Consider the following 25,658-nt stretch of genomic DNA (forward strand, 5'->3'; position numbering starts at 1 on the left):
TTGGATAAAGAGTTTAGAAGACAGGGCTGGCTGGAGATACACATGTAGGAATCATGAGGTTGTGGGTGGTGACCGAAATCATAGGAGTGGATGAAATGCCTGGGTGAGGGCTTTTGTAATCTGGGTGAGTCAGAGGGGCCAGGGGACACTTTATTCTGAAAACTTACTGCTATTATGAATCATGCCTTGTGCTAAAATTGCTTTTATCTCATGGTCATTTCAGATCCTACAATTTCTTCATCATTCTTTTCTCTCCCTTTTACACTTCCCCCTTCTCACCTCTATTTTTCTCTCATCTTTTAATTCTTTCTCTACATACTTCTCGTAGTACCTAATATTTTACACCACTCCATTTATAACCCTTTGTATGTATCTCATTCCACCTGTTTTCCTGTTTATATTTCTAGATCTATTTTTATTATTGAGGTGAACTTCTTTCTACTATCACCTCCTCCTTCTGTTCTCTCTTCTAGCTTTGTTTCTCTGAATGTTATCTTGATCTTTTTTTTTTTGAGACGGAGTCTCACTCTGTCACCCAGGCTGGAGTGCAGTGGTGTAATCTTGGTTCACTGCAAGACCCATCTCCCAGGTTCATGCCATTCTCCTGCCTCAGCCTCCCAAGTACCTGTAGCTACAGGCGCCCACCACCATGCCTGGTTAATTTTTTGTGTTTTTAGTAGAAACAGGGTTTCACTGTGCTAGCCAGGATGGTCTCGATCTCCTGACCTCGTGATCCATCCGCCTCGGCCTCCCAAAGTGCTGGGATTACAGGCGTGAGCCACCGCGCCTGGCCCTTATCTTGATCTTGACTGTTTTTGCAATTTCAATCTTTGTGTTTATCCCCATTTTCTTCATCTATATTCGTCTTTATCTCACAGGTTATTACTTCCATCACCAAATGCCTGCAGTTTGGACACTGACCACATAGCCATCTCTATTACCTTTGTCTGTTCCTTATGAGCTTTCTAACTTGCAAGGCTGTCAATCAATCACCAATTTTATTTTCACGTTTCTGGTACAATTTCTGAGAAGTATCTTGAAAATTATCCCCCTTCCCCCACAAAACCTGGAATATTTGAATTCCTTGTCCACTTAGAAAAACCTGAAGCTGACTCTTACATCTTTCCATTTGGTGACTCTTGCCTACCTTTCTCCACTCTTTCTCCTTACTTTATCCACCCAGTGTCTCCTCCCTCCATTCAGGAGCCCAGCTCTTCTTTTTCTTTTGGTTCCCTCAAACCTGTTGAAAGCAGCCAGAGTCTGTGCACAAGTCTTTGTGTGTGTAGTGTGTATGCGTGTGTGCATATGTTTTGGGGGAGAGGTAAGGAAAAGAAAAAAGAGCTTTTCCTCCATGCAAGGAGGAAAACAAAGGTAATTAATAATTAACATCATAATTGGCTTCTCCATCACAAGCTAATGGGCTGCATCTCTTCTGACTCTCTTTGTATTCATTGGAGGAGCTTTCAATTCACAGGACAATGAAGATAAGCAAGGAAATAATAGACTATAGACAGTGACCAGGAAACCAGGGAACCTGTCTGAATGTGGTCATGCTGAACTATTTTCAGAGCTTAGATGAACTGACAAAAAAATACACCTACATCAATGAGTACATCTCATAGCCCTACTCTATCTAACCACACCTCATTCTCCTCCTTACTTCTCATTTTTCTGCCCATTGCCCTGCTGCTATACATTTTTGTTGCTAGCTCTTTGATTAGGTGAGCTCATCTCCCTTTGATTTTTCTTGTCTCCTGTGTTGCTTTTTCTGTTTCATTCAATGATGTTCTGTTCTCCTTTATTTCTATGTTTATCCATTTTGCTTCTATCTTTCTAGGTATTTTGTATATTATATAGCTGGTTCCATTCCTATTCTGTCTCTTTGCGATTTTAATTTTTCCTTCCCCATAAAGATTATATTATTAACCTATATATATATACACACACACACGTGTGTGTGTTTATGTATGTATACATGTTATATGTAACAAATATATGCATGTGTACACACACACACACACACACACACGCTCACACACGCTCACAGTTGTTGCTAAATAAGCTTTCTGGCATCAGGCACTGGTATAGTCTCCTGTGAATATTCTGAGTTCCTTGTGCATCTTCTTTGGACTTTGGCTTAAATGACACAGCTCTTATCCTCCTGTCTGTTACATACAACAGTCACCCACCATGAGACACCTGGGTTGCTAGTTTCTATTGTTTCTTTAGTTTTTTGGCCCTAATACTTCTGTACTTCTATTTCCTCACCCCAAAATGGGTATAGTAAGAGTTAGCCTGACTATGTCTTAAAAATTTTGTAATGATAAAATAAGATCTTATTTGCCAAAATACATTGAAATAACACAATATAATCCAATTACATGATGAAGGACATCTGCCAAAAACTATACTAACGTTTGAGAGTGTTCGATCTGAAGTTTTTATTTCTGTCTATAATTACATAGTAGGAGGCTTTACAATTACAAACGACATTGATGTCAACCCATTTATCACTGTAAAAATCTAAGATCTTAGTGTTAACAGGAATGAGAGCAGGTTTTTAAAAAAAGGATCCACAAATTTGCTATTTATTTCTTCGACAACAGCAAAATATAATTACATACATTTAGTCAGTGAGACTCATTCTGTTAAACATGAGTTTATCATAATTTCCTGCCTCTTTCCATTTTCTAAAATGCAAAAAGGAGTTCCCAGATGAACTGGATACAAGGCAGTCAAGGTGCTCAGAATAAAAAGTATCTGGAAACAGCAGCTTTTAATTCAGATTCCTGACATTCTGCAGGCCAAGTCTTGGCATCCTAATCTTCTTTACCTGACCCACGTCTTAGGGATGAGCTGCAGGTTTCCTGAAGCTCTTCTCCATTACTCAGCTCTGAAAAGTCACTGCTGCTGAAACCTGCAGAAAAAAAAAAAAAAAAATTCCTTAACAGTCTTAGTCTGAGTCTTAGGGAATTTTTTAAAAGAAAATTCTTTAAAGAAGTCGGCAGGGAATTCTTTAAAAGAAAAACTGAACAAGAGAAGCTTGTGTAGGAGGGGGAGAAATATTCCTACTACTAGGCCACTCTTTGGCTTTGATCATCTGACCTGTTGGTCAAGATTGCTCTAGGAGCCCTCTCTGAGGCTGGGGCTGGGGATGACGTTGTTTCTTAAACTTCTTATCCTTTCATTATTAGTTTGCACATACTTCTGCTTCCATCTCAGTTTCTTATCCAAGGGAACCATGGAAGCAACATCTTAAAGATGTCAGAGCCTCCATCAGCTGGGCCCTGAATGACTGTGTGGGCACCCCTTCCACTCAGGAACTACTTTACCCTATTTATGTGAGTGAAAAATAAACTTATGTTGAGCTTGTACCTTTGAACATTTTGAGGTTTATGTTTTATACTAGCCCAACTCATCTAGTTGAAAATGTAAAATGCCTCCGTCTCAAAAAAAAAAAAAAAAAAATGTAAAATTCAAATCATCTAAAATCCCAACAAATTAATTTTTTATTTTAAAGGATATAACAAAAAAACTGAATGTAGCTTTTGTAGCAGAGAAAGACATTTGTTACATCAAGAGTTTTTAATTGCTCTTACGTCTCTTCCTGTTGGGTATTCCCCAAGTAGATGTACTTCTAGAAGTCACAGGATCTAGACAGTAAAGGAAAACCAAATCAATAATATCTAACTAAAAGATCTATAAGTCTTATGGCTGCTTACAGTGTTGACAGAATTTGGACTACAAATATTCTCTGAGGATCATTTCTGTCTCTTCCCATCTAAGGGAAAGGGATTACTATGAAATGGAGCACAGATCCACAATCCTTTAGTGTAATTGCAAAATCAGTGACTTTTTTTTTTTTTTTTTTTTTTTTAATTTGAGACAGGGTCTCACTCTGTCAGCCAAGTTGGAGGGCAGTGGTGTAATCTTGGCTCACTACAGTCTTGACCTTCCAGGCTCAAATGATCCTTCCACCTCAGCTTCCCAAGTTATTGGGACTACAGGCGTGCACCACCATGCCCAGCTAATTTTTGGTATTTTTTTGTAGAAATGGGGTTTGCCATGTTGCCCAGGCTGGTCTTGAACTCCTGGGCTCAAAAGATCCACCTGCCTCAGCCTCCCAAAGTGTTGGGATTACAGGCGTGAGTCACCACACCTGGTCTCAAAGATATTTTAATAACCAATATTGTTTTCATAGGTTTGCAGTTAACAAATTTGGCAGTGAATCTGGACTTGAGTTGCCATGAGTCTATGTAAAATCTTATCATATTTCGTGTGAATATTTATATAATTTGCTGTATAAACATTAGTATATTTGAGAATGGGATTCTTCCTGGATCCTACTGGGGTATTTTGTTGTATATAGAATATAAATCACATTGTCTTTCTAAAATAATGAAACATTTTTTGAACTTTGAAGTACATCTAGCTTTGAAGGTTTTATAGAGGATTATGAATATTTATTAAGAATTTGGGCTGTTAGTCTTGTCTCTTCCCATAACTTTTCATATATGATGTGCAAAGAAAAAAGATCCTTAAGTGTGCCTGAGTTTCCCCATCTGTCAAATGGGAGGAACAATAGTTATCTTGCCCACATTTTAGGTTGTTGTAAAGATGCAAGAAGATCTTATTTGCAAATATATTTTCAAATATCACTATTTGGCCAATTTCTTTTTGGGGGCCATCTGTCAAAAGCCATGAATTGAATTTGATGGTAAGAACCAGGAGCCTGTCTTTCTGTCAATAACTAGAGAGTATGACCAGAAGCTTTGGAATTTTGAACAAGTTTGTGACAAAATCAAGCAATAACAGACTAATGTACTTTCTCTTCTCTATAAAACAGGGAATGGGCAGAAGTAGAAATCACTCCATAAATCTAATACTTTGGAGTTAATAGGTCTGGCAGTGATATGGTTTGGCTGTGTCCCCACCCAAATCTCATCTTGAATTCCCATGTGTTGTGGGAGGGACCCGGTGGCAGGTAATTGAATCATGGAGGCAGGTCTTTCCTGTGCTGTTCTCGTGATAGTGAATAAGTCTCACAAGATCTGAATGATTATATAAGGGGAAGTTTCTCAGCACAAGCTCTCTTCTCTTGTCTGCTGCCATGTGAGATGTGCCTTTCACCTTCTGCCATGATTGTGAGGCCTCCCCAGTCATGTGGAACTGTAAGTCCATTAAACCTCTTTCTTTTGTAAATTACCCAGTCTCAGGTATGTCTTTATCAGCAACATGAAAAAGGACTAATACAGGCAGTATGTAGTAAACAGGGCACTGCCACTCAACCACAACCATCTTGTTAAGTCTGAATTTAGAGTCACTTCTTTCTTTGCATTTTTCAAAATGACCAGATGAGTTAGATGCAGAGAACTGGCTCCTGGATAGCTGTTGTGCATGCCTAGAGCACAGTGTACCAGGGAAGAGATGCTCTGAAGTCAGAGCCCTGGAGTCAAGGGGGCTGTTCTTACCCTTCTCACCATGCTTGCTTCTCAGTGCCCTGCTTAAGACTTCTGGGAGCGCCTCCTCCTCGCTGGAGTCTGAAAAGTTGCAGTCTTGTCCTATCACTGCAGAAAGGAGCAAATGTCCTTTGGAGGTCTCAATGTATGATAAGGGAACCAAGCCAGAAGAATATTCTATGAAAAGGAAACTAGGAAAGATTTGCGATGCTCTGAAACTTCAGGGCAAGAATGTCCGTGCCCTCAAACCTCCATGATCTGCCTTTTGATTCAGATTTTTATAGCTCAAGGTTAGTATTTTATCCCTCACTGTCACCTGAGCCTGAGGCTGAGAAAATTTTAGCCCTAGTGGGCATCTCTGCTTTGTCTTGGCCCTCTGTCTTCTTACACTACATTATCTTTCTTTCTTTACTTGTCTCTTTATGGATTTGTTGTGGTTTTTGGATATGGATTTGTATTTATTTGTACATTTGCTTCTCTCTCAGGGCAACCATGGAAGTCTAGGATCAAAGAAGGCAGATCTTCTACTTGCCTGCTTGCTTGAAGAACTGCTTGAAACAGAGCCCAACCTCTCCCCCATCTAAAAATCCTTGAAATATTCAGTTGAAAAAAATATAAACTTCTACTAAAAAAAAAAATAAAAAACCTTTTGTTATGTTGGAGTCATTGACTTCTTTGGGTTCATATGTTATAGCAGTTAGCCAACCTAACTAATACAAAATTTAAAATAGGAACCATTGAAATTTAAAGCAAACTTATATTTTACTTTGAAGGATATAGCAAGGAATTAGACTGACTCTTTTGTAGAAAATATTGTTCATTTATAACCATGAAGAGTTGTTATTTTCTCTTACCTCTTTTCCTAAACTTTTCTCTGAATATAGATGATTTTCTGGAATCCATGGGCTCTGTAAAGTAAAAGGGAGAAACCCGTTATTTGTATGCAAGAGACTTATAAATTCTACGACAACTGACACGGCAAATGGGCTTGGGTTAATAAGAAAGTTTTTTGTTTTTTTTTTTTGAGATGGAGTCTTGCTCTATCACCCAGGCTGGAGTGCAGTGGCGTGATCTTGGCACACTGCAGCCTCTGCCTCCCGGGTTCAAGTGATTCTCCTGCCTCAACCTCCTGAGTAGCAGGGATTATAGGCACGCGCCACCATGCCCAGCTAATTTTTGTATTTTTAGTAAAAATGGGGTTTCACCATGTTGGTCAGACTGGTCTCGAACTCCTGACCTCAGGTGATCTGCCCGCCTTGGCCTCCCAAAATGCTGGGATTACAGGCGTGAGCCGTCACACCCCGCCAATAACGAAATTTTGATGAGCATTTTTCTCTCTCTCCTTCTAGTGAATCCAGTTCTGGAGGTTCAGGGTCATAATGTTGGGATCCTGCCCAGCAATCCCTGTCATCCTCTGTGTGTATTATTTGGAAATGTCTCTTTTTTATTAAATTTTTTCAACTTTTATTTCAGGTTTGGGGATATATGTGAAGGTTTGTCACATGGGTAAACGTGTGTCACAGGAGTTTGTTGTACAGATGATTTCGTCACCCAGGGATTAAGCCCAGTACTCAATAGTTACCTTTTCTGCTCCTCTCCCTCCTCCAACCATCCATCCTCAGGTAGACCCGAGTGTCTGCTGTTTCCTTCTTTGTGTTCATAAGTTCTTATTATTTAGATCCCACTTACAAGTGAAAACATGTGGTATTTGGTTTTCCATTCCTGCATTAGTTTGCTAAGGATAATAGCCTCCAGCTCCATTTATGTTCTCTCAAAATACATGATCTTGTTCTTTTTCATTATTTTTTTTTGAGATAGGGTCTCACTCTGTCACCCAGGCTGGAGTGCAGTGGCACAATCGTAACTTACTGCAGCCTCAATTTCCCAGGCTCCAGTGACTCTCTCACCTCAGCCTCCCGAGCTTTCTTTTTTTTTTTTTTAATGGAGTCTCGCTCTGTCACCCAAGTTGTAGTGCAGTGGCATGATCTCGGCTCACTGCAACATCCCTCTCCCGGGTTCCAGTGATTCTTCTGCCTCAGCCTCCTGAGTAGCTGGGACTACAGGCGAGTGCCACCACGCCCAGCTAATTTTTGTATTTTTAGTAGAGGCAGGGTTTCACCATATTGGCCAGGATGGTCTCGAACTCCTAATCTCGTGATCTGCCCATCTCGGCCTCCCAAAATGCTGGGATTACAGGAGTGAGCCACCGCACCCAGCCCATGCCCAGCTAATTTTTATATTTTTGGTAGAGATTGAGTTTCTCCATGTTGTCCAGGCTGATCTCAAACTCCTGAGCTCAAGCAACCCACCTGCCTCAGCCTCCCAAAGTGCTGGCACTGTAGGTGTGAGCCACCGTGCCTGATTGTAAATGACTCTTAAACACCACTAGCTCCCATTTTCTCACATATAAAGCAGGGATAAACTAGTTATCCTACCTCCCTGTTAAGGTTTTTGTGATGGGGAAATGAAGGTTCATTTACAAAAGCCCTGTGAAAAATCACAATGTAAGCCAATGAGTGAACTATAATTTGGGTTTGGGTGTAGCTGAAGTCCCCCCTTTTTTGTTTTTCCATTAATAATTAAATAGCAGCACAAATTATTCTTTGAAGACTTTTGGAGTTTGTGATTAAGACAATATTATCAATGAATAAAGGAAGACTGTGCTTATCATGCTCTATCAAATACAAAGGGTAGTAGTAGAGAATAAGTACATTATTTCGACCCTTAAAATAATAACTCTTGATAGTTTGTTGTTAAAAAAGACTGTTATTTTACTAGAATATTTTTGCTACATTTTCAATGTGTCAGTCGATTGAACCAATCCAGTTCACCCAGAGTTTATAATGTCTTCCTAATGTCTTCTGTTTCTCAACAGGGCAAGAGAGGTTAAATGTAGAAAGTGGTATTCTAGAATTTACAGAATCAAGGAATAAGGAGACCACTCGGAATGAAACTAATCAAGAAAACAGAGTTCTGGATTTGTACTCTGGATATTCTGCAGCCTCGGGTTGCAAAATATTCTTACCTGGTACAGTTTGGGGTCGTGAGCAAGTGGCTTCTTGGCCCTCCTTTTCCTCATTTGATTCTAAAGAGTTGTCATTATTGATCACTGCACAAAAGAATGGGATTCTTTAGAGGTCTCAGTGTGTGACCAAGGAATCAATTCAGTAGGAAATTCCCTAATAAGAAAACCTAGAAAACCTTGAAAATGCGTGTAAGTCCTCGCCTGTACACAGGCCACGCTTGTCTCGATCCTTTCAAGTTACCTGCACTGTGGGTTAGCGATACTCCATTCTTGTCCCCAGAGGGAAATTTTGGTTTGCTTGGCCTTTGCTTTCCCACACTTCTTTTACTTCTTATCCCTTCTACTTGCCACTCCACATTTCCTTTGTTTCTGCTTCTATTTTTCATGCAGAGAGACCTTGAAGATCTTCTGTTAAAGATGTGAGCCTCTTCTATCTCCCGCCAACACAGTGCCTTCCTGAATTGTTTATAAGGCTGAGAAATAACTTCCTCTTGTGTTTGAGCCAAAGACATATTTTGGGACTAATTTTTAGAGCAGTTTGCTTACACCAAGATCAAAGTTAGAGTACGTACTGTCCAAAAACTAATGCAAATTTACATTTTACTTTGAAAGATGCATTGAGCAATTAGAATGAATGTATTACTACATTGTTATTTTATAACATCAAGATGAGGTTCTTCTTTGCTCTTAGGCCTTTCCCTAGTGTATTTTCCCTAAAGTGGCATGTTTCTAATATCCCCTGGATCTAGAAAGTAAAGGGCAAAACAAATCAACCAATTTGAACACTAAAAAGTTATAAATCTTATGACAACTCATGCTGCAAATAGGATTGAGATAATACAAGATTTTAATAATGTTTCTGTCTTTCATTTCACAAAGGAAGTAACTCAGAATCCAGGATACTAGCCTTGTCTTTCTTTTAATTTACCATGAGATTGTGGAGATGACTTTGAAACATCTATGCAATTGTGTTCTCTCTTCTAGGAAACAAGGATGAGAATCTCTATTCTGTTTACCCTTTTAAGGTTATCGTAAATTTAAAAGTAAGACAATCTGCAAAAGTCTTTTGAAAAATCACTAAATGTGCCATGACTTGCTGAAGAATGCTGTCAGAAACAATACTTCAGGTTTCAGAATACTTTATCTCAGGTGTTTATTTTTGCCAACACCAGATAGTTGGATGAGATGTCTTTTGATCCTATTCAAAGTTCGTGATCAGATGACAATAAGATCTTCCCATAAAGGAATATTTAGCTTTCTATTCTCTATAAAAGTCACTATATAAATCTAACATTATATAGACGTAGCAACTAGTTAGTTTTAAAAACAAACTCATCACTTTGCTAGCCTATTCCTGCTATATAATCAATGTATGGGTATGAATATTGATTAATAGACTCCATCAAGAAAGAAGGCTAATTCTCAAAAATAAGTTTCTAAAACTCTCTGCATTTTCCAAAAAGGTCAAGTAAAATTAATGCAAAGAATGGGATCCCAGGATAAAATGGACCCATTTTACAGAATGAGCTCAGAATAAAATGCATCAGGAAACAGTAGCTCTTAAATCAGATTCCCACAGCCCAAGTCTTGCTCTCCCAAACTTCCTTACCAGGCTTACTTCTCACTGGTGAGATGAAGACTTCTAGGGGCTCATCAACATCGGTGGATCCTTCAGAGTCGTCACTGCTGATGACTGCACAAAGGAGCAAAAACCATTAAGAGTCTCAGGGTGTGACCAACGAGTCCACGCACCAGGAAATTCCACAATAAGAGCACTAGGAAGACCTGGAAAGCTAAGTTAACTCAAGACCCTGGAGTGTTCCTGGAATGCATGCCACCTGCAGTTTGTTCCAGGTTCTTAACCAAAAGCTGATAAAATCGACACACAGAAGGCAGTTGTGCCCATCCACTGACACTGTTCTTACCCCAACCCTCATTCTACTTTTCTCTTTCACTCTCATTTTACTTCTCATCTTTCCTCTTTGTTCTGCCATCTCCCCTGCTTCTGCCTCTGTTTCTGGTGATGGTGTCTCTATACCTCTCTTTGTCTGCTGTGTTTCTTCCCCCTCCCAAGGACTTTCTTCTGTCAAGCTGAAGACTCACCGCATCAGGTACCAGCCCCTCTCCTCTTGTGAATATCTTGGCTCCCTGATCATTTTTTTTTTTTAAACTCCTCTCCCATGACTTCCTCTCTTACTTTATTTTTATTTTTATTTATTTTTTATTTTTTCCTTTTTTATTTTATTTGAGACAGAGTCTTGCTCTGTTGCCCAATCTGGAGTGCAGTGGCAGAATCTTGGCTTACTGCAACTTCCGTGTCCCTGGCTCAGAGATTAAGTTTGTTTCCCTTTACCTGCTCTTCTCATCCTTTGGATGTTTATTATTTTTCTTTTTTTTAAAAAAATAAAAAATTATAAATGGTAGTATAAGACAGGATGAATATAAGTGTAAACGATGCTTCCCCAAAGAAGCCAAATCCCCCAAAATTATATGTATATTTTACTCAACATGCCTGTCTCAGCTTCCTAAGTTGCTGGGACTACAGACATTGTCATCTTGTCTGGCTAATTTTCATATTTTTTGTAGAGATGGGGTTTCGTCATGTTGCCCAGGCTGATCTTGAGCTCCTGGACTCAAGTGATCTGCCTGCCTTAGCCTCCCAAAGTTCTGGGGTTACAGGCATGAGCCAGCCCTCTCTGACTTCAGAAATAGCCTCTCTGACATTCTTACTGATTACCTCCATTTCTGTCTTCTGGTATTTTCCCAGCTCCCAAGGACTTTCTTCTGTCAAGCTGAAGACTCACCGCATCAGGTACCAGCCCCTTTCCCTTCCTGCCTCCATCCCAGGTACCTGCACTGCCCCGATGGGCCCTGATGAAGTCCCCGAGCCCCTTACCTGGTAACCTGTGGCTCACAGTTACACCTTCTCCCGGGCAGCCTTACCTATTATGTCAGATGCCTGGGCTCGGCATTCAGCATTTGAAGTACGATATGGTTTTTCCTTTTTTATATCCACCAGTCGCACAGAACAGGAATTAATTTGGATTCCATGGTTGTGTGGCTCTGCCCCTGGGCCAAATTATAATAAATGAAGAATTTTCATTTGTCTCCCCAGTGGACCTTCTTCACTATCATTAATAACTCCTCCTCTCTGCAATTTCACTGCTGGGGCTAGACCTTCACCTCACCTCCCTGTTTTTCCTTTTGCTCAACTCTGTCCCTTCCTTTGTGCCTCTCTTGGCTCTGTTTTGTTTTTTACCTTTCCCTTTACCTGCTCTTCTCATCCTTTGATGGTTAATATTTTGCTTTTTTTAAAAAAATAAAAATTATAATGGTAGTATAAGACAGATGAATAAAAGTGGGTTTTGAATGATCACAAAGGAAGTAAATCACTTTGATCAAAAAACAGATTACCAATACCCCAGATACCTCCTAGTGACACTTCCCACTGTTTCCACTAACTTGCTCAAAGCCAACTATCATTGAGGTCTCAAACACCGAGATTAAGTTTGCTTGCTGTGTAATTTATATAAATTGAATCATCTCTTTTCTCTCGCTCTTTCTCTCTCCCCCACCTCTCTCTCAATATATATAGATCTCCCCAAAGAAGCCAAATCCCCCAAAATTATATGTATATTTTACTCAACATGCTTGTGAAAGTCATCTGTATTCATTTTGAATAATTATTTTCACTACTAGATAGTATTCCATTATAAAAATAAGCCATGAATTATTTATTCATTTGTGCAATTTCAAGCATTTGGCTTCTATGAATAAGGCTGCCCTGAGCATTCTTTTCTATGTGTTTTGGTGACATAACACACATTTTTGTTGGTTTCTTATACACCAGTTTTTGAATGAACTTCCAATTTTTGCTTCAAAGAGAATGAGGAATGAACTTACAAGGGATGTAAAGGACCTCTTCATTGTTGAGTTATAGGGCATGTATATTTTCAGCTTTGAAAGATTACCCCCAACTGTTTTCCCAAAAGCATATATAAAGGCAGAGATGAAAGAAAGAGAGCTTGGCAAATTCCAGTAAGTAAAGGAAGCTTAGTGTGGTGGGAATGTGGCATGAAGGGGTGAGAAGAGGGTGATGGGGAATGTGCAGGTGCGTGGTAGGCATCCTTAAATTCACCACTCCAAGCAGTGCTGACCTACTGCTAAGGGCCACATGAAGGCACTGGGTTTCAAACAGGAGAGTCATATCAACTGGTTTCTATTTTAGAAAAGTCCATTCAGCTGAGGTGCAGACTTGAGAGGAGTAAGGTTGGGGGCCAGACAGGAGACTGTTCCTCTAATTTTAGTGAGAGTGACAGGGATCTAGATTAGGATGTTTGTGCTGGAGATGAAGAGAAATGGACAAGTTAGAGATATTTTAAAGTTGGGATTGACAGAAGTGGCAAATGAAATGATGATTGTTTTAAGCCACTAAGTTTCAGGATGGTTTGTTTCATTACACAGCAATAGATGACAGATGCAGCTTCTGAAGAGAGATGTTCTTCAGGTCTTTAAATAAAGGTCTTCAGGCAATTGGGGAAAGGAGTCAAGAGGACAGGTCTGAGCTGGAGACGTATGTTTAGAAATCAACAGATCCTAGATGGTGATTGAGCCATGGAGAGGAAGTGATGCCTGAGGAGAGGCCTATTATAATCTGGGGGTGGAGGTGGAGTCACAGGGGCCATTTCAATAAGGAGGCAGCTGGTCCCCCATAGTAATAGGACAAACCCTGTGCCTCCTTTCCAGTTCTTGTCTCCTCAGATCAGAGAATGTCTTGATTTGTCTTCTCTCTTCCCTTCTTTGCGTGATCCACTCTCTACCAATTTTTCATTCATTGTCCTTTAACTCATTTTCTGCATACTTTTCTTTGTGCCTCCCTCCATTTTTCCTATTTCTTGGTATTTTTTTCCCTCTATATATTTTTTCTATTCGTACTCTTTTTATCTACACTTTTAAAAAATTACTGTCTCTTAGAGTCAGAACTAGGGTGAGATGAAGGTGATGCCTTAGGTGCCTTGAAATTTAAGGAAGCTCAGTCTCACATGCCAAGTGAGATCTCCTCACAAGCTGTGCCCTGGGGGCTTTCCTGCCTCACCTCGTGCCAGGCCTGTTGTCCCCTATGTAATGTTGCATCTCTGTTACATTTCCTACCTGCTTCGAGTCAGCCTTTATTTCTTAATTATTAATGTTACCTCTGCAAGCTTCTTCTATGTCACTTTTTTTCTCCAAAAACACTTTTGCATCTGCGTGAGCGCTACATCACTTTTTGTCTTTCTGTATCTTCCTCATCTCAAACATTCCAGTCATTACCAAAGGTCTCTTCTAGTGCCACTGTCTACCACACCAGAGTCCCCCCACTTGCCATTCCTTCCTGAAGGTCTTTCACCTGGGCTTCCTTCCTTTGAAAATCTGACAAGCAGCATCATGCATAATTTCTATGTTTTCATGATAACTTTTGAAAAGTAACTTGCAACATATTTCTATTCATCAACTTCACAACATGGCAATGTATGGATACCATGTCACTTTATCTAAAATCTGTTTTACTCATATACAGTTGGTCCTTGAACAACAGGGGCTTGAACTACATGAGTACACTTGTATGCAGATTTTCTTCCACCTCTGCCACCCCTGAGACAGCAAGACCAGCCCATCCTCTCCTTCCTCCTCCTCAAACTACTCAATGATGAGGATGAAGATCTTTATGATTATCTATTGCCACTTAATGAATAGTAAATATATTTTCTCTTCCTTATGATTTTCTTAATAACATTTTACTTTGGAGATCTTACTTCATTGTGAGAATACAGCACATAATACATAGGGAAAATATGTGTTATCATCTGTTTATGTCAGCAGTAAGGCTTCTGGTCAACAGCAGTTAAGTTTTGGGGTAGGTAAAAGTTATGTGCAAATTTTTGACTGTATAGGGCATTGGTACCCTTAACCCCCCACAGTGTCCAGGGGTCAACTGTATTTTGTTATTTAATATTCCCTAGTTAACCTCTTTCGTATTCTTTCTTCTTGCATTCTCTAACCAGGGACAGGCCCTCCGTTAAAAAGATTTACTCTCTTTTTCCCTTCCATCTCATACCTGTTAAAAGCAGCCAGAGGCTGTGAACAAAGTCTGTGTGTCTTGGGTGGGAGTAGGCAGTTAGTATAAGAAAACAAAGGAAAGTTTTGCGCTTATAGAAAAATAAAGATATAATTAGAAAATTGGGGAGAAGCAGAGCAGAATATGACTCTCTGCTCTGAAAATTGGGGAGAAGCAGAAGATGGCAGAATAGGACTCTCCAGCCTTCCTTCCCCTGCAGAAACACTGATGTGAACAACTACCTATGCATGAAAACACCTTTGCAAGAGCTGAGGAAACCAGATGAAAGATCACAGCACCTGGGTGTAACACAGAAATAAGAAGGAGCACATTGAAAAGGGCAGGAAGAAAAGTTTCACTGTGTCACCTTCTCCAACTCCAGGAAGCACAGCACTGAGAGAGATACCATATGCTTGGGGAAAGGAGAAGGAAGTGAGTGCAAGACTTTGCCTTAGACTCAAACCACAGAACCGTCTTCAATAAAATCCGGCTCCCAAAGCCCCAGACTCTAGCCAGTACCCAAGGTCGGAACCTCCAAGCTCACCCTGACCCCAACCTAAATCCTGCAGCCCCAGGATTCAGTCCAGCCCTGCAAACTCAGTCTCCAGCCTCCTATAGCTCTATTTCAGCCTCAGTGACCCCACGATCCAGACCAGACTGAGTGACAAACTAGACCCAGTGGCACTGGGCTTTAGGCCCATCCCAGCAGCAAGCTGGCTTCAATAGCACTGGGCTTCAGGCCTACTGAAGTGCCTAAAGAAGCCTGCACCAGAGCTGTAGAACCCTGCAGATTCTGGTTCAAGGTTCCCCCCAGCACAGACCTGCCCATTGGTCGTCCTAGGCACCAGACTAGCCTGCTTGAGGACTCTAGCAGCAAATCTGCCCTGGCACCATGCCAGATGGACTTCCTAGAATCTTTAAATAGGGTGAAAGGCTTTCCCAGACAAAGTCAGACTGCAAAGACTAAAATAATTCCTACTTTCTCAAATGCACAGACATAAATGTAAGGCAACAAGAAACATCAAAACCAAAGAGACATAACATGACCGAAAGAACACAATAATCTCCCCACAGCAGACCCTAAAGCAATGGAGACAACAAACTGCCTTACACAGAAAATTCAAAATAATTGTTTTAAGTAATCTCAGCAAACCTTAAGAATATATAGAAAAACAATTCACTAAAATCAGGAAGACAATAAATGACCAAAATGAGAAATTTAACAGAGATATTGAAATTATTTAAAAAATCAAACAGAAATTCTGGAGCTGAAAAATACAATGAATGAAATTTAAAAAGGCATCGGAGAGCATCAACAGCAGAATTGATCATGCAGAAGAAAGAATATGAATTCAAAGACAGGTTATTTGAAATACAGTCAGAGAATAAAAAGAAAAAAGAATGAAAAGTCATGAAGAAAGTTTACAGGATTTATGAAACACATCAAAAGAGCAAATATTTGAATCACAGGAATTCATAAAAGGGAAGAGAAAGACAAAAGTAGAAAGTTAATTTAAAGAGATAATAGTATAAAACTTTGCCAATCTGGTGAAAGACATAAATTTCCAGGCACAAGAAGGTCAATGGTCTCCAATCAGATTCAATGCAAACAAGACTACACCAAAACATACTATAATAAGCTGTTCAGATTCAAGGACAAAGAGAGAATCCTGAAAGCAATAGAAGAAAAGAAACAACTAACATATGAGGGAGTTTTAATAAATGTAGCAGTGAACTTTTTAGCAGAAACCTTATAGATCAGGAGAGAATGAGATGAAATATTCAAAGTGCCCCCAAAAACCTGACAACCAAGAATACTTTTCTTGGCAAAGCTGTCTTTCAGAAATAAAGGAGAGGTAAAGACTCTGCTAGGAAAACAAAAGATGAATACATTCATCACCACCAGACCTGTCTTACAAGAAATGCTAAAGCTGAAAGAAATAAATGTTAACTAATAATATAAAAATATAAGAAAGTATAAAACTCACTGGTAAAGTAAATGTACAGTCAAAATATAGAATAATACTGTAATGGTGGTGTGTAAATCACTTCTACCTCTAGTATGAAGGTTAAAAGACAATTTTTTAAAAAAAGGAGCTACAATAATTTGTTAAAGTATACACTATAAAAAAATATGTAAACTCTGACATCAAACATTTTAAATGAGGGAGTAAAGTAAAAGTGCAATTTTTGTAGGTAATCAAAATTAAGTTGTTATCAGCTTAAAATAGCCTGTTGTAAGATGTTTTGTGTAAACTTCATGTTAACCACAAAGCAAAAACTTACAGTGAATACACAAAAGATAAAGAGGAATCAAAGCGTTATCACTAGAGAAAAATCACCTAATCACAAAGGAAGGCAGTAAGAGAGAAAGAAAAGAATAAAGAATCTACAGACAAGCAGAAAACAATAAACAAAATGTTTGGGAGGCCGAGGTGGGTGGATCACGAGGTCAGGAGATCGAGACCATCCTGGCTAACATGGTGAAACCTCGTCTCTACTAAAAATGCAAAACATTAGCCAGGCGTGGTGGCGGGCACCTGTAGTCCCAGCTACTTGGGAGGCTGAGGCAGGATAATGGCGTGAACCCGGGAGGCAGAGCTTGCAGTGAGCCGAGATCGTGCCACTGCACTCCAGCCTGGGTGACTGAGCGAGACTCTGACTCAAAAAAAAAAAAAAAAAAAAAAAAGAAAGTACTCACCTATCAGTAATTATATTAAATGTAAATAGATTAAATTCTCCAATCAAAAGATATAGAGTGGCTGAATGAATTTATAAAACATGAACCAAGTATACGTGGCCTACAAGACACTCACTTCACTTTTAAGGACACACATAGACTTAAAGTGAAAAGATAGAAAAAGATATTTTGTGCAAATGGAAATGAAAGAAAGAAGGCATAGGTATATTTACATCAGATGAGATACAGTTTGAATCAAATAATATAAAACAAGGCAAGAAAGGTCATGATAAAACCAGGCACGATGGCTTACATCTGTAATTCCAGCACTTTGGGAGGCTGAGGTGAAAGTATTGCTTGAGCCCGGAAGTTTGAGACCTGCCTGGGCAACATAGGGCAATCCTGTCTCTATAAATAATGAGAAAAAAAAAAAAAAAAAAAGACAGATGTGGTGGTACATGCCTGTCATCTCAGCTACTTGGGGGGATTGCCTGAGCCCAGGAAGTTGAGGCTGCAGTGAGCCATGATTGCACTAGTGCACTCCAGCCTGGGTGACAGAGCAAGAACCTATCTCCAAAAGAAAAACAAAAACAAAAGAAACAAAAAGAAAGAAAAAAAGAAGGTCATTATGTAATGATGAAGGAGTCAATTTATCAAGATGGTATAACAATTGTAAACATATGCACCCAATATTTGAGCAACTAAATATATAAAACAAATATTAATAGACCTGAAGGAAAGAGAGACTAATACAATAATACTAGGGGACTTCAACACCCTACCTTCAGCAATGGACAGATTGTCCAGGGAGAAAATCAATGAGAACACATCAAACTTAAACTATACTTTAGACTAAGGGGACCTAATAGGCATATATAGAATATTTTATCTACAAGCAGAAAACTACCACTCTTCTCAATTGTACATGGGACATTCTACAGGATATATCATATGTTAGGCTACAAAACAAGTTTTAACAAAGTAAAGAAGGCTGAAATTATATCAGATATATTTTTTGACCACAATGATATGAAATTAGAAATCAATAATGAGGAATTTTGAAAAATCTGCAAATACATGGACTCCCAAACAACCAATGGGTCATTGAAGAAATTAAAAAGAAAAAAGTTTTAAATCTTGAGGCAAATGAAGATAGAAATATAACATATCAAAACTTATGGGATACAGCAAAAGCAGTTATAAGAGGGGAAGTTTATAGCAATAAACACAAGAATACATCAAGAAAGAAGAAAGATCTCAAACAACCTAATGTTATACCTCAAGAAACCAGACAAAGAAGTAGAACTAAGGCAAAAATTAGCAGAAAGAAGGAAACAATAAATATCAGACCAGAAATAAATGAGTTTAAAACTAGAAAAAAATAAGATCAACAAAACAAAGCATAGGCTTTTTGAAAAAATAAATAAAATTGACAAACCTTTAGCTGGACTAAGAAAAAAGAGAAAACATTCAAATGAATAAATCAGAAATGAAAGAGGAGACACTACCTTTCTCATACCACATATATACAAAGAATCATAAGACCCTACTATAAACAATTTAATGCCAACAAATTGGATAACCTAGAAGAAATAGATAAATTCCTAAACACATAAAGCCTACCAAGACTGAATAATAAAGAAACAGGAAAATCTGAACAGACCAATAATGAGTAAGATTTAATCCATAATAAAACACCACCCACCAAACAAAAGCTCAGGACCAGATGCTTTCACTGTTGAATTCTACCAAATATTTAAAGAACAAATAGCAATCCTTTTCAAACTCTTCTCAAAAATTGAATAAGAGGGACTACTTCCAAACTCATTTTATGAAACCAGCATTACCCTGATACCAAAGCTAGACATGAGCACTACAAGAAAAGAAAATTATAGGCCACTATCCTTGATAAACGTATATGAAAAATCCTCAACAAAATACTATCAAATCAAATTCAATAGCACATTAAACACCATGATCAAATAAGATTTATCATTGGGATGCAATAATGGTTAAACATACACACATCTAAAAAGGTCATACACCACATTAATAGAATGAAGGACAAAAACCATATGATCATCTCAATAGATGTAGAAAAAGCATTTGACAAAATTCAACATTTTTTCATGATAAAAACTCTCAGCAAAATAGATACAGAAGGAATGTATCTCAGCACAATAGTGGCCATACATGACAAGCCCACAGCTAGTATCATACTTAATGACAAAAAACTGAAAGATTTCCCTCTAAGGTTAGAAACAAGAGTATAATGCTGATATGGTTTGGCTGTGTCCCCACCCAAATCTCATCTTGAATTGTAGTAACCCCCACATGTCATGGGAAGGACTTAGTGGGAGGTAATTGAGTCATGGGGGCAGTTACTTCAATGCTGTTCTTGAGTGAGTTCTCACAAGATCTGATGGTTTTATAAGGAACTTGTCCCCTCTTTGCACTGCACTTCTCCTTGCTGCTGCCATGTAAAGAAGGACGTGTTTGCTTCCCCTTTTCTGCCATGATTGTAAGATCCTGAGGCCTCTCCAGCCATGCTGAACTATCAGTCAATTAAACCTCTTTCCTTTATAAATTATCCAGTCTTTGGTATGTCTTTATTAGCAGTGTGAGAATGGACTGATACAGATTGCCCATTCTCACTGCTATTCAACATGTTACTGCAAGTCCTAGCCAGAACAATTAGGCAGGCAAAAGAAATAAAAGCCATTCAAATTGGAAAGGAAGAAGTTTTAAATTGTCCTTATTTGCAGATGACCCGATCTTATCTATAGAAAATCCCGCCCGAAGACTCCACCAAAAAAACTGCTAGAACTAATAAACAAATTCAGTAAAGTGGTAGGATATAAATACAGCATACAAAAATCAGTTGCATTTCTATGCACTAACAATAAACTCTGAAAAAGATATCAAGAAAACAATCCAATTTATAATAACTACAACAAAATACTTAAGAAGAAATTTAACTAAGGAGGTGAAATATGTGTACAATGAAAAATCTAAGACATTGATGAAAGAAACTGAAGAACAAAGAAATGAAAAGATACCCCATGTTCATGGATTGGAGGAATTAATATTGTTAAAATGTCCAGACTACTCAAAGTCCTCTAAAGATTCAGTGCAATCCCTATAAAAATTCCAATGGCGGCCGGGTGCAGTGGCCCATGCCTGTAATCCCAGCACCTAGGAGTTTCAGATGGGAGGATCGCCTGAAGTCAGGAGTTCAAGACCAGCCCGACCAACATGATGAAACCTTGTCTCTACTAAATACAAAAAATTAGCTGGGCATGGTGGCGTATGCCTGTAATCCCAGCTACTCTGGAGGCTGAGGCAGGATAATCACTTGAATCCGTGAAGTGGAGGTTGCAGTGAGTTGAGACTGTGCCATTACACTCCAGCCTGGGCAACAAGAGCAAAACTCTGTCTCAAAAAAATAAATAAATAAATAAATAAAATCCAAATAGCATTTTTTGACATAGAAAAACAATTTAAAAATTTGTGTGGAAGCACAAAAGACTCCAACTAGCCAAAGCAATTTTAAACAAAAAGAACAAAGCAGAAAGCATCACACTACCTGATTCAATATACACAACAAAGCTATATTAATCAAAAGAGCATGGTGCTTGCATAAAATAGACACATAGAAAAATGGAACAAAATAGAGAGTTTGGATCCATGCATTTATGGTCAATTGATTTTCAACAAAGGTGCCAAGAATATGCAATGGGTAAAGGACATCTTTCTCTTTAATAAATGGTGTTGGGACAACTGGATATCCACATGCAGAAGAATTAAAATTGACCCCATCTCATGCCATATTAAAAAATTAACTCAAAATGGACTTAATACTGAAATTTAATAACCAAGGTTGTAAAACTACTAGAAGAAAATACAGAGGAAAAGCTTCACGACATTGGTCTGAGCAAGTATTTTTTGGGTATAACACCAGAAGCACAATCACAAAAGCAAAAAGGACTGGGATTACATCAAACTAAAAAGCTTCTGCATAGGCAAGGAAACAATCAACAGAGTGAAGAGACAACCTACAGAATGGGAGAAAATACTTGCAAACCATGTATCTGATAAAGGTTATTATCCAAAATACTTAAGGAGCTCAAACAACTCAATATTAAAAACAAACAAACAGATTTTTAAATGGGCAAAGGACCTGAATAAACATTTCTTAAGGGAACACAAGCAAATGACTAACAGATATGTGAAAAAATGCCCTGCCTTTGAAATCATCAAGAAAATGCAAATTAAAACCACAATGAACATCACCACATACTGGTTAGGATGGCTATTATAAAAAACACTAAAGATAACAAACATTGGTGGGGATGTGCAGAAAAGGGAACCTTTGTACACTGTTGCTGGGAATGTAAATTGCTACGATCACTAAGAAAAACAATATGGAGTGTCCTCAAATAAATAAAAAGTAGAACTACCCATACAATCCATGAATTCCACCACTGAATATATATTCGAGGGATATGAAATCAGTACAGATGCTCCTAGAGTTACGATGGGACCACATTTCCATAAACCTACCATAAACTGAACATATCATAAGTCAAAAATGCATTGAATACTTTAATAAACCCATTGTAAAGTTGAAAATCATAAGTCTAACCATCATAAATCAGGGGCCATCTGTATATGGAAGAGAGATCTGCACTCCCATGTTCATTGCAGCAGTATTCACAATAGCCAAGATATAGTATCTATAACAACCTAAGTATCTATCAATGGGTGAATGGATAAAGAAAATATATACACAATGAAATACATCTATACACTGAAATACTATCTAGCCTTTGAAAAGGAAGAAATCCTGTTATTTGTAACAACCACCACGAACCTGGAGGATATTACGTTATGTCAAATAAGACAGGCACAGAAAGACATGTATGACATCTCACTTATATGTAGAGTGTAATAAAGTTGAATTTATAGAAGTCGAGAGTATACGGTGGTAACAGAGGCTGGGGATATGAGTATGAGTACTGGGGAGATGTTAGTCCAGGGATACAAAATTTCAGTTAGATAGGAGAAATACATTAAGAGATCTATTATACAACACGATTAATATAGTTAATAATGTATTGTATTCTTAAAAATTACTGAGAGAATAGATTTTGCATTATCACCACAAAAACGATAAGTACCTGAGGTAATATTTATGCTAATTAGACCTACGGTAATTATCTATGCTAATTATTTATGCTAATTAGCTAGTTAGCCTTTTCACAATGTGTACATATTTCAAAACAACATGTAATGCTAAATACATCCAGTTTTTAATTTTAAAAAGTGGTTACAATGGTAAAACAACAACTAACCAACCAACCAACAAACGTATAGCGTCTGAATAAGAAAGGAAAGAAAATAGGCAAGGTAAGCAATAATTACCTTCTTCATCACAGGGCAATGGGCAGGGCGTCTCCCTTCCAGCATCCCCATTACTCACTTGGACAGCGACTTGTTCACAGGATTCTGGAGATAAATGAGATCACAGCTGAGAATCTAGTGGAGCCTTGCTCTGTCCTATTTCCATTTGGTTAGACCTCACCTTGCTTCTCCTTTCTTCTCCTGTTTCTACCTATACCCCTGTCTGCATATACTGCTGCATGAAGGTGTTTGCGCTTTATTGATTCCTGGCCAATCTCTCTCTACTTTCTCCTTTTGCCTCTTGTTTCTGTCTCTCTTCTTTGGTGAGACTCTGCAAATCTTCCCCTTTCTCTCTCAGTTTTTTGCTTCTAGCTTTCTTCCTCCAGGTCTTTGTCATCATTATGTCAGTGTATCAGGCTCATCCGTATATCAGGCCCCTTCTGTGTCTGTGTGATTTTCCCCTGCTTGTTAAACAGGTATCTCCTTGCATTGTGCATTAGACTCTTCCTCTGCCACCAGCCAGGGCCCCTTGGCTCGTCCCCATTCACGTGAACCCAGTCAGTCTTACCTGTTGGCTCAGTCTTTTGGGCACTTTGTTCATTTGTTTGTTGGCTTCCTAGCGAACCATTTTTGTCACTGGTTGTATCTTTTCTGTCTGCATTTATCTCTTCTGTTTCACAGGGGTGCTCTGAGAGTCCATTTTCAGGTGGGGTTGTACCTAAACCATGGTTTGATTCACAGATATTTTATTTGCCCCCTGCTGCCCGTCACTCCCTTCCAACCACTACAGCATGGGCCACTGATGGACGTAAGATCAAGGCACCAAGCAACAGCCAGACTCAAGCAGATGCAGGCAGAAAATGGTGAAGCAGGCACATGGGTAAAACGGCCAGGCTCAGCGGCAGCAGGAACAAGCAGCAAGTGTGCTTAAGGGGTGTGGGAGGAAGAGACCCTCCTAGGCAAGATAAGGACTTGTTACTTAAATCCCAGAAATGGAAAAACTGTAGATGTAAAAACTGAAAATTCTGGGCAATCATTAACACAAAGAGGCAACCCCACAGCACGTTTCAGAATGGGGCAAGGATAGCAGAGGCTCAAAGAGTAGTAAACAGGAACAAACCATCATGAGATGGGGAATCCCAACGGGGCCAAGTCAGGCTTTGAAAAGAGTTTTCACCAGTTCCTGGCAGGAAGAAATTAGAAGTTTATTTCAGAAATGGAGGTATGGATCTTGCCATTCTCTTTTAATCCCTTTTTGGTCTCTGTAATGTAGGAGTTAAAGACCCCTTCTAAGTCTCAGTGCACAGGCCATCTGGAGCTGGCAGATGCCACCTAATTATTGAAGTCAGACTCCAGCCTCGAGAGTAGGGGACTGGGTCAGCTGCACCCCTGGCTGACAGGGGCCTTGACCAGACAACCCTGCTGAGTGTCCTCTGTGATACACTCCAGTAACTGACTATGGCAGAGTGATCCTGCCTTTGTCCCCAGAGCTACCCTGCCCGGGGCCCTTAGCTCAGTTTCTTCGAAGTCCTGGTTGCCTCATGCCCATCCCCTTTTACGCAACACCCTCCCTCTCCACATCTGTTTATGCTTTCTCACTGGCTTTTCCATGAGGACTCAGTGTCTGAGTAGCCTCTGCTTCCTCCAGCTCTTGGTATTCTTTTTTTCTGGATCTTTTTGTCTGCAAACATTTCCTCATTTTTCTGTGTTTATTTTTTCTAGATTCCCTGGATAGCACAGAGTTAGGAATGCAGGCTCTGGGGTAGAACACCTGGGTTTTTCCTTGTTCATCTGACCCTAGGTAAACTCCGTTTGTGGTATCTCTGAATTTCAGTTACCTTATCTGCAAAATAGGCATATAAGTAATATTAATCTCCAATGGCTGTCATGAGCATTAAACCAACTGCCACAGAGTAGATGTTCAATCAAAGTGAGCTGTTAATGGCACGGTGATTTTTGTTGTCTTTTACCCCTTTTTACAGTTTCATTTCCCTTCCTTCGTCCTCTAGGTATCTACACCCTCTTCCATGTGCACCACTTCCTTTCTGAGTCTCTCTACAAGACCGCCTTTCTCTTTGAACGTTCCTGCTCTTAAACAACATCCTCACATTTAAATTTTTCCCCTATTCTGCCACCTCCAAGTAGCCCCCGTGATATCATAAGAAATATACATTTCAGTCTTCATTCCCTGCTCCTGGTCAGAGCTTCCAAAACCCTTGAAGCATCCTAAGTCATGACAAGTGAAAAGAGCACTTTCTGTTATTCATAACAAGCCCCTTTCGACCACATCTGGGTTCATGTTAATGAGGTAACTTTTGGAAAGCCCCTAAGGATTGGGGGGTGGTTGCCAGGGGAGCTGAACGTGAGATTAGACGGTTGGAACTTTCAGCTCCACCTCTTGACCTCCAGGGAGGGGAGAGGAGGAATGGAGGTTAACTTAATAATCAGGTAGCAATGATTTAATCAATTCAGACTGTATAATGGAATGTCCATAAAGAACCCTAAGTGACTGGGTTCAGAAATCTTCTGGGTTGGCAAACACATGGAAGTGCCAGGAGAGTCGTGTCCCAGAGAGGGCAGAAGCTCTGTGCCCTTCCCCACGCTTTGCCCTATGCATTTCTTCCACTTGGCTGTTCTTGAGTTGTATCCTTTATAATAAATGTCAGACATTTCCATGCGCTTTGTGTGATCTACTAGGAAAGTATCGAAGCCAATGAAGGGCGTGTGGGAACCTCCAATTTACAGGAAGTTGGTCGGAAGCACAGGCCACAACCTGAGACTTGCAACTGGCATCTGAAGTGGGGGGCATTCTTATGGGAATGAGCTATTAACCTGTGGAGTCTGTGCCAAGTCTGGGCAATTAGTGGCAGAATTCAATTAAATTATAAGATATCAGGTGGTATCTGCAGAGAATTGGAGAACTGATTGGTGTGGGGAGACCACCGACATGTTTGGTGTCAGAAGTGTTGTGAATATGACAGTACAGGTAAAACAGGA

The 25,658-nt window shown here is 39.3% G+C and overlaps 1 protein-coding gene across 10 annotated transcripts in view; it reads right to left on the bottom strand.

The window, feature by feature from the left end:
• SP100 (SP100 nuclear antigen) overlaps window positions 1-25,658 on the bottom strand; it is a 133,334-nt gene that overhangs the window by 71,917 nt on the left and 35,759 nt on the right. For 7 of the 10 annotated variants that reach the window (XM_050751086.1, XM_050751085.1, XM_050751082.1 and 4 more), the window contains 10 exons: window positions 23,782-23,844; window positions 23,230-23,379; window positions 22,683-22,766; window positions 11,428-11,553; window positions 10,094-10,177; window positions 8,485-8,568; window positions 6,314-6,367; window positions 5,472-5,636; window positions 3,600-3,653; window positions 2,834-2,917 (listed from right to left, as the gene is read on the bottom strand). In XM_050751086.1, the coding sequence (XP_050607043.1) occupies window positions 2,834-2,917; window positions 3,600-3,653; window positions 5,472-5,636; window positions 6,314-6,367; window positions 8,485-8,568; window positions 10,094-10,177; window positions 11,428-11,553; window positions 22,683-22,766; window positions 23,230-23,379; window positions 23,782-23,844 (948 nt within the window). The remainder of the gene's footprint in view (window positions 1-2,833; window positions 2,918-3,599; window positions 3,654-5,471; window positions 5,637-6,313; window positions 6,368-8,484; window positions 8,569-10,093; window positions 10,178-11,427; window positions 11,554-22,682; window positions 22,767-23,229; window positions 23,380-23,781; window positions 23,845-25,658) is intronic. The other 3 variants (XM_050751092.1, XM_050751087.1, XM_050751089.1) reach the window with 1 other exon arrangement.

This window comes from Macaca thibetana, chromosome 12 (assembly GCF_024542745.1).
Source record: "Macaca thibetana thibetana isolate TM-01 chromosome 12, ASM2454274v1, whole genome shotgun sequence".
Classification (NCBI taxonomy): Eukaryota; Metazoa; Chordata; class Mammalia; order Primates; family Cercopithecidae; genus Macaca; species Macaca thibetana.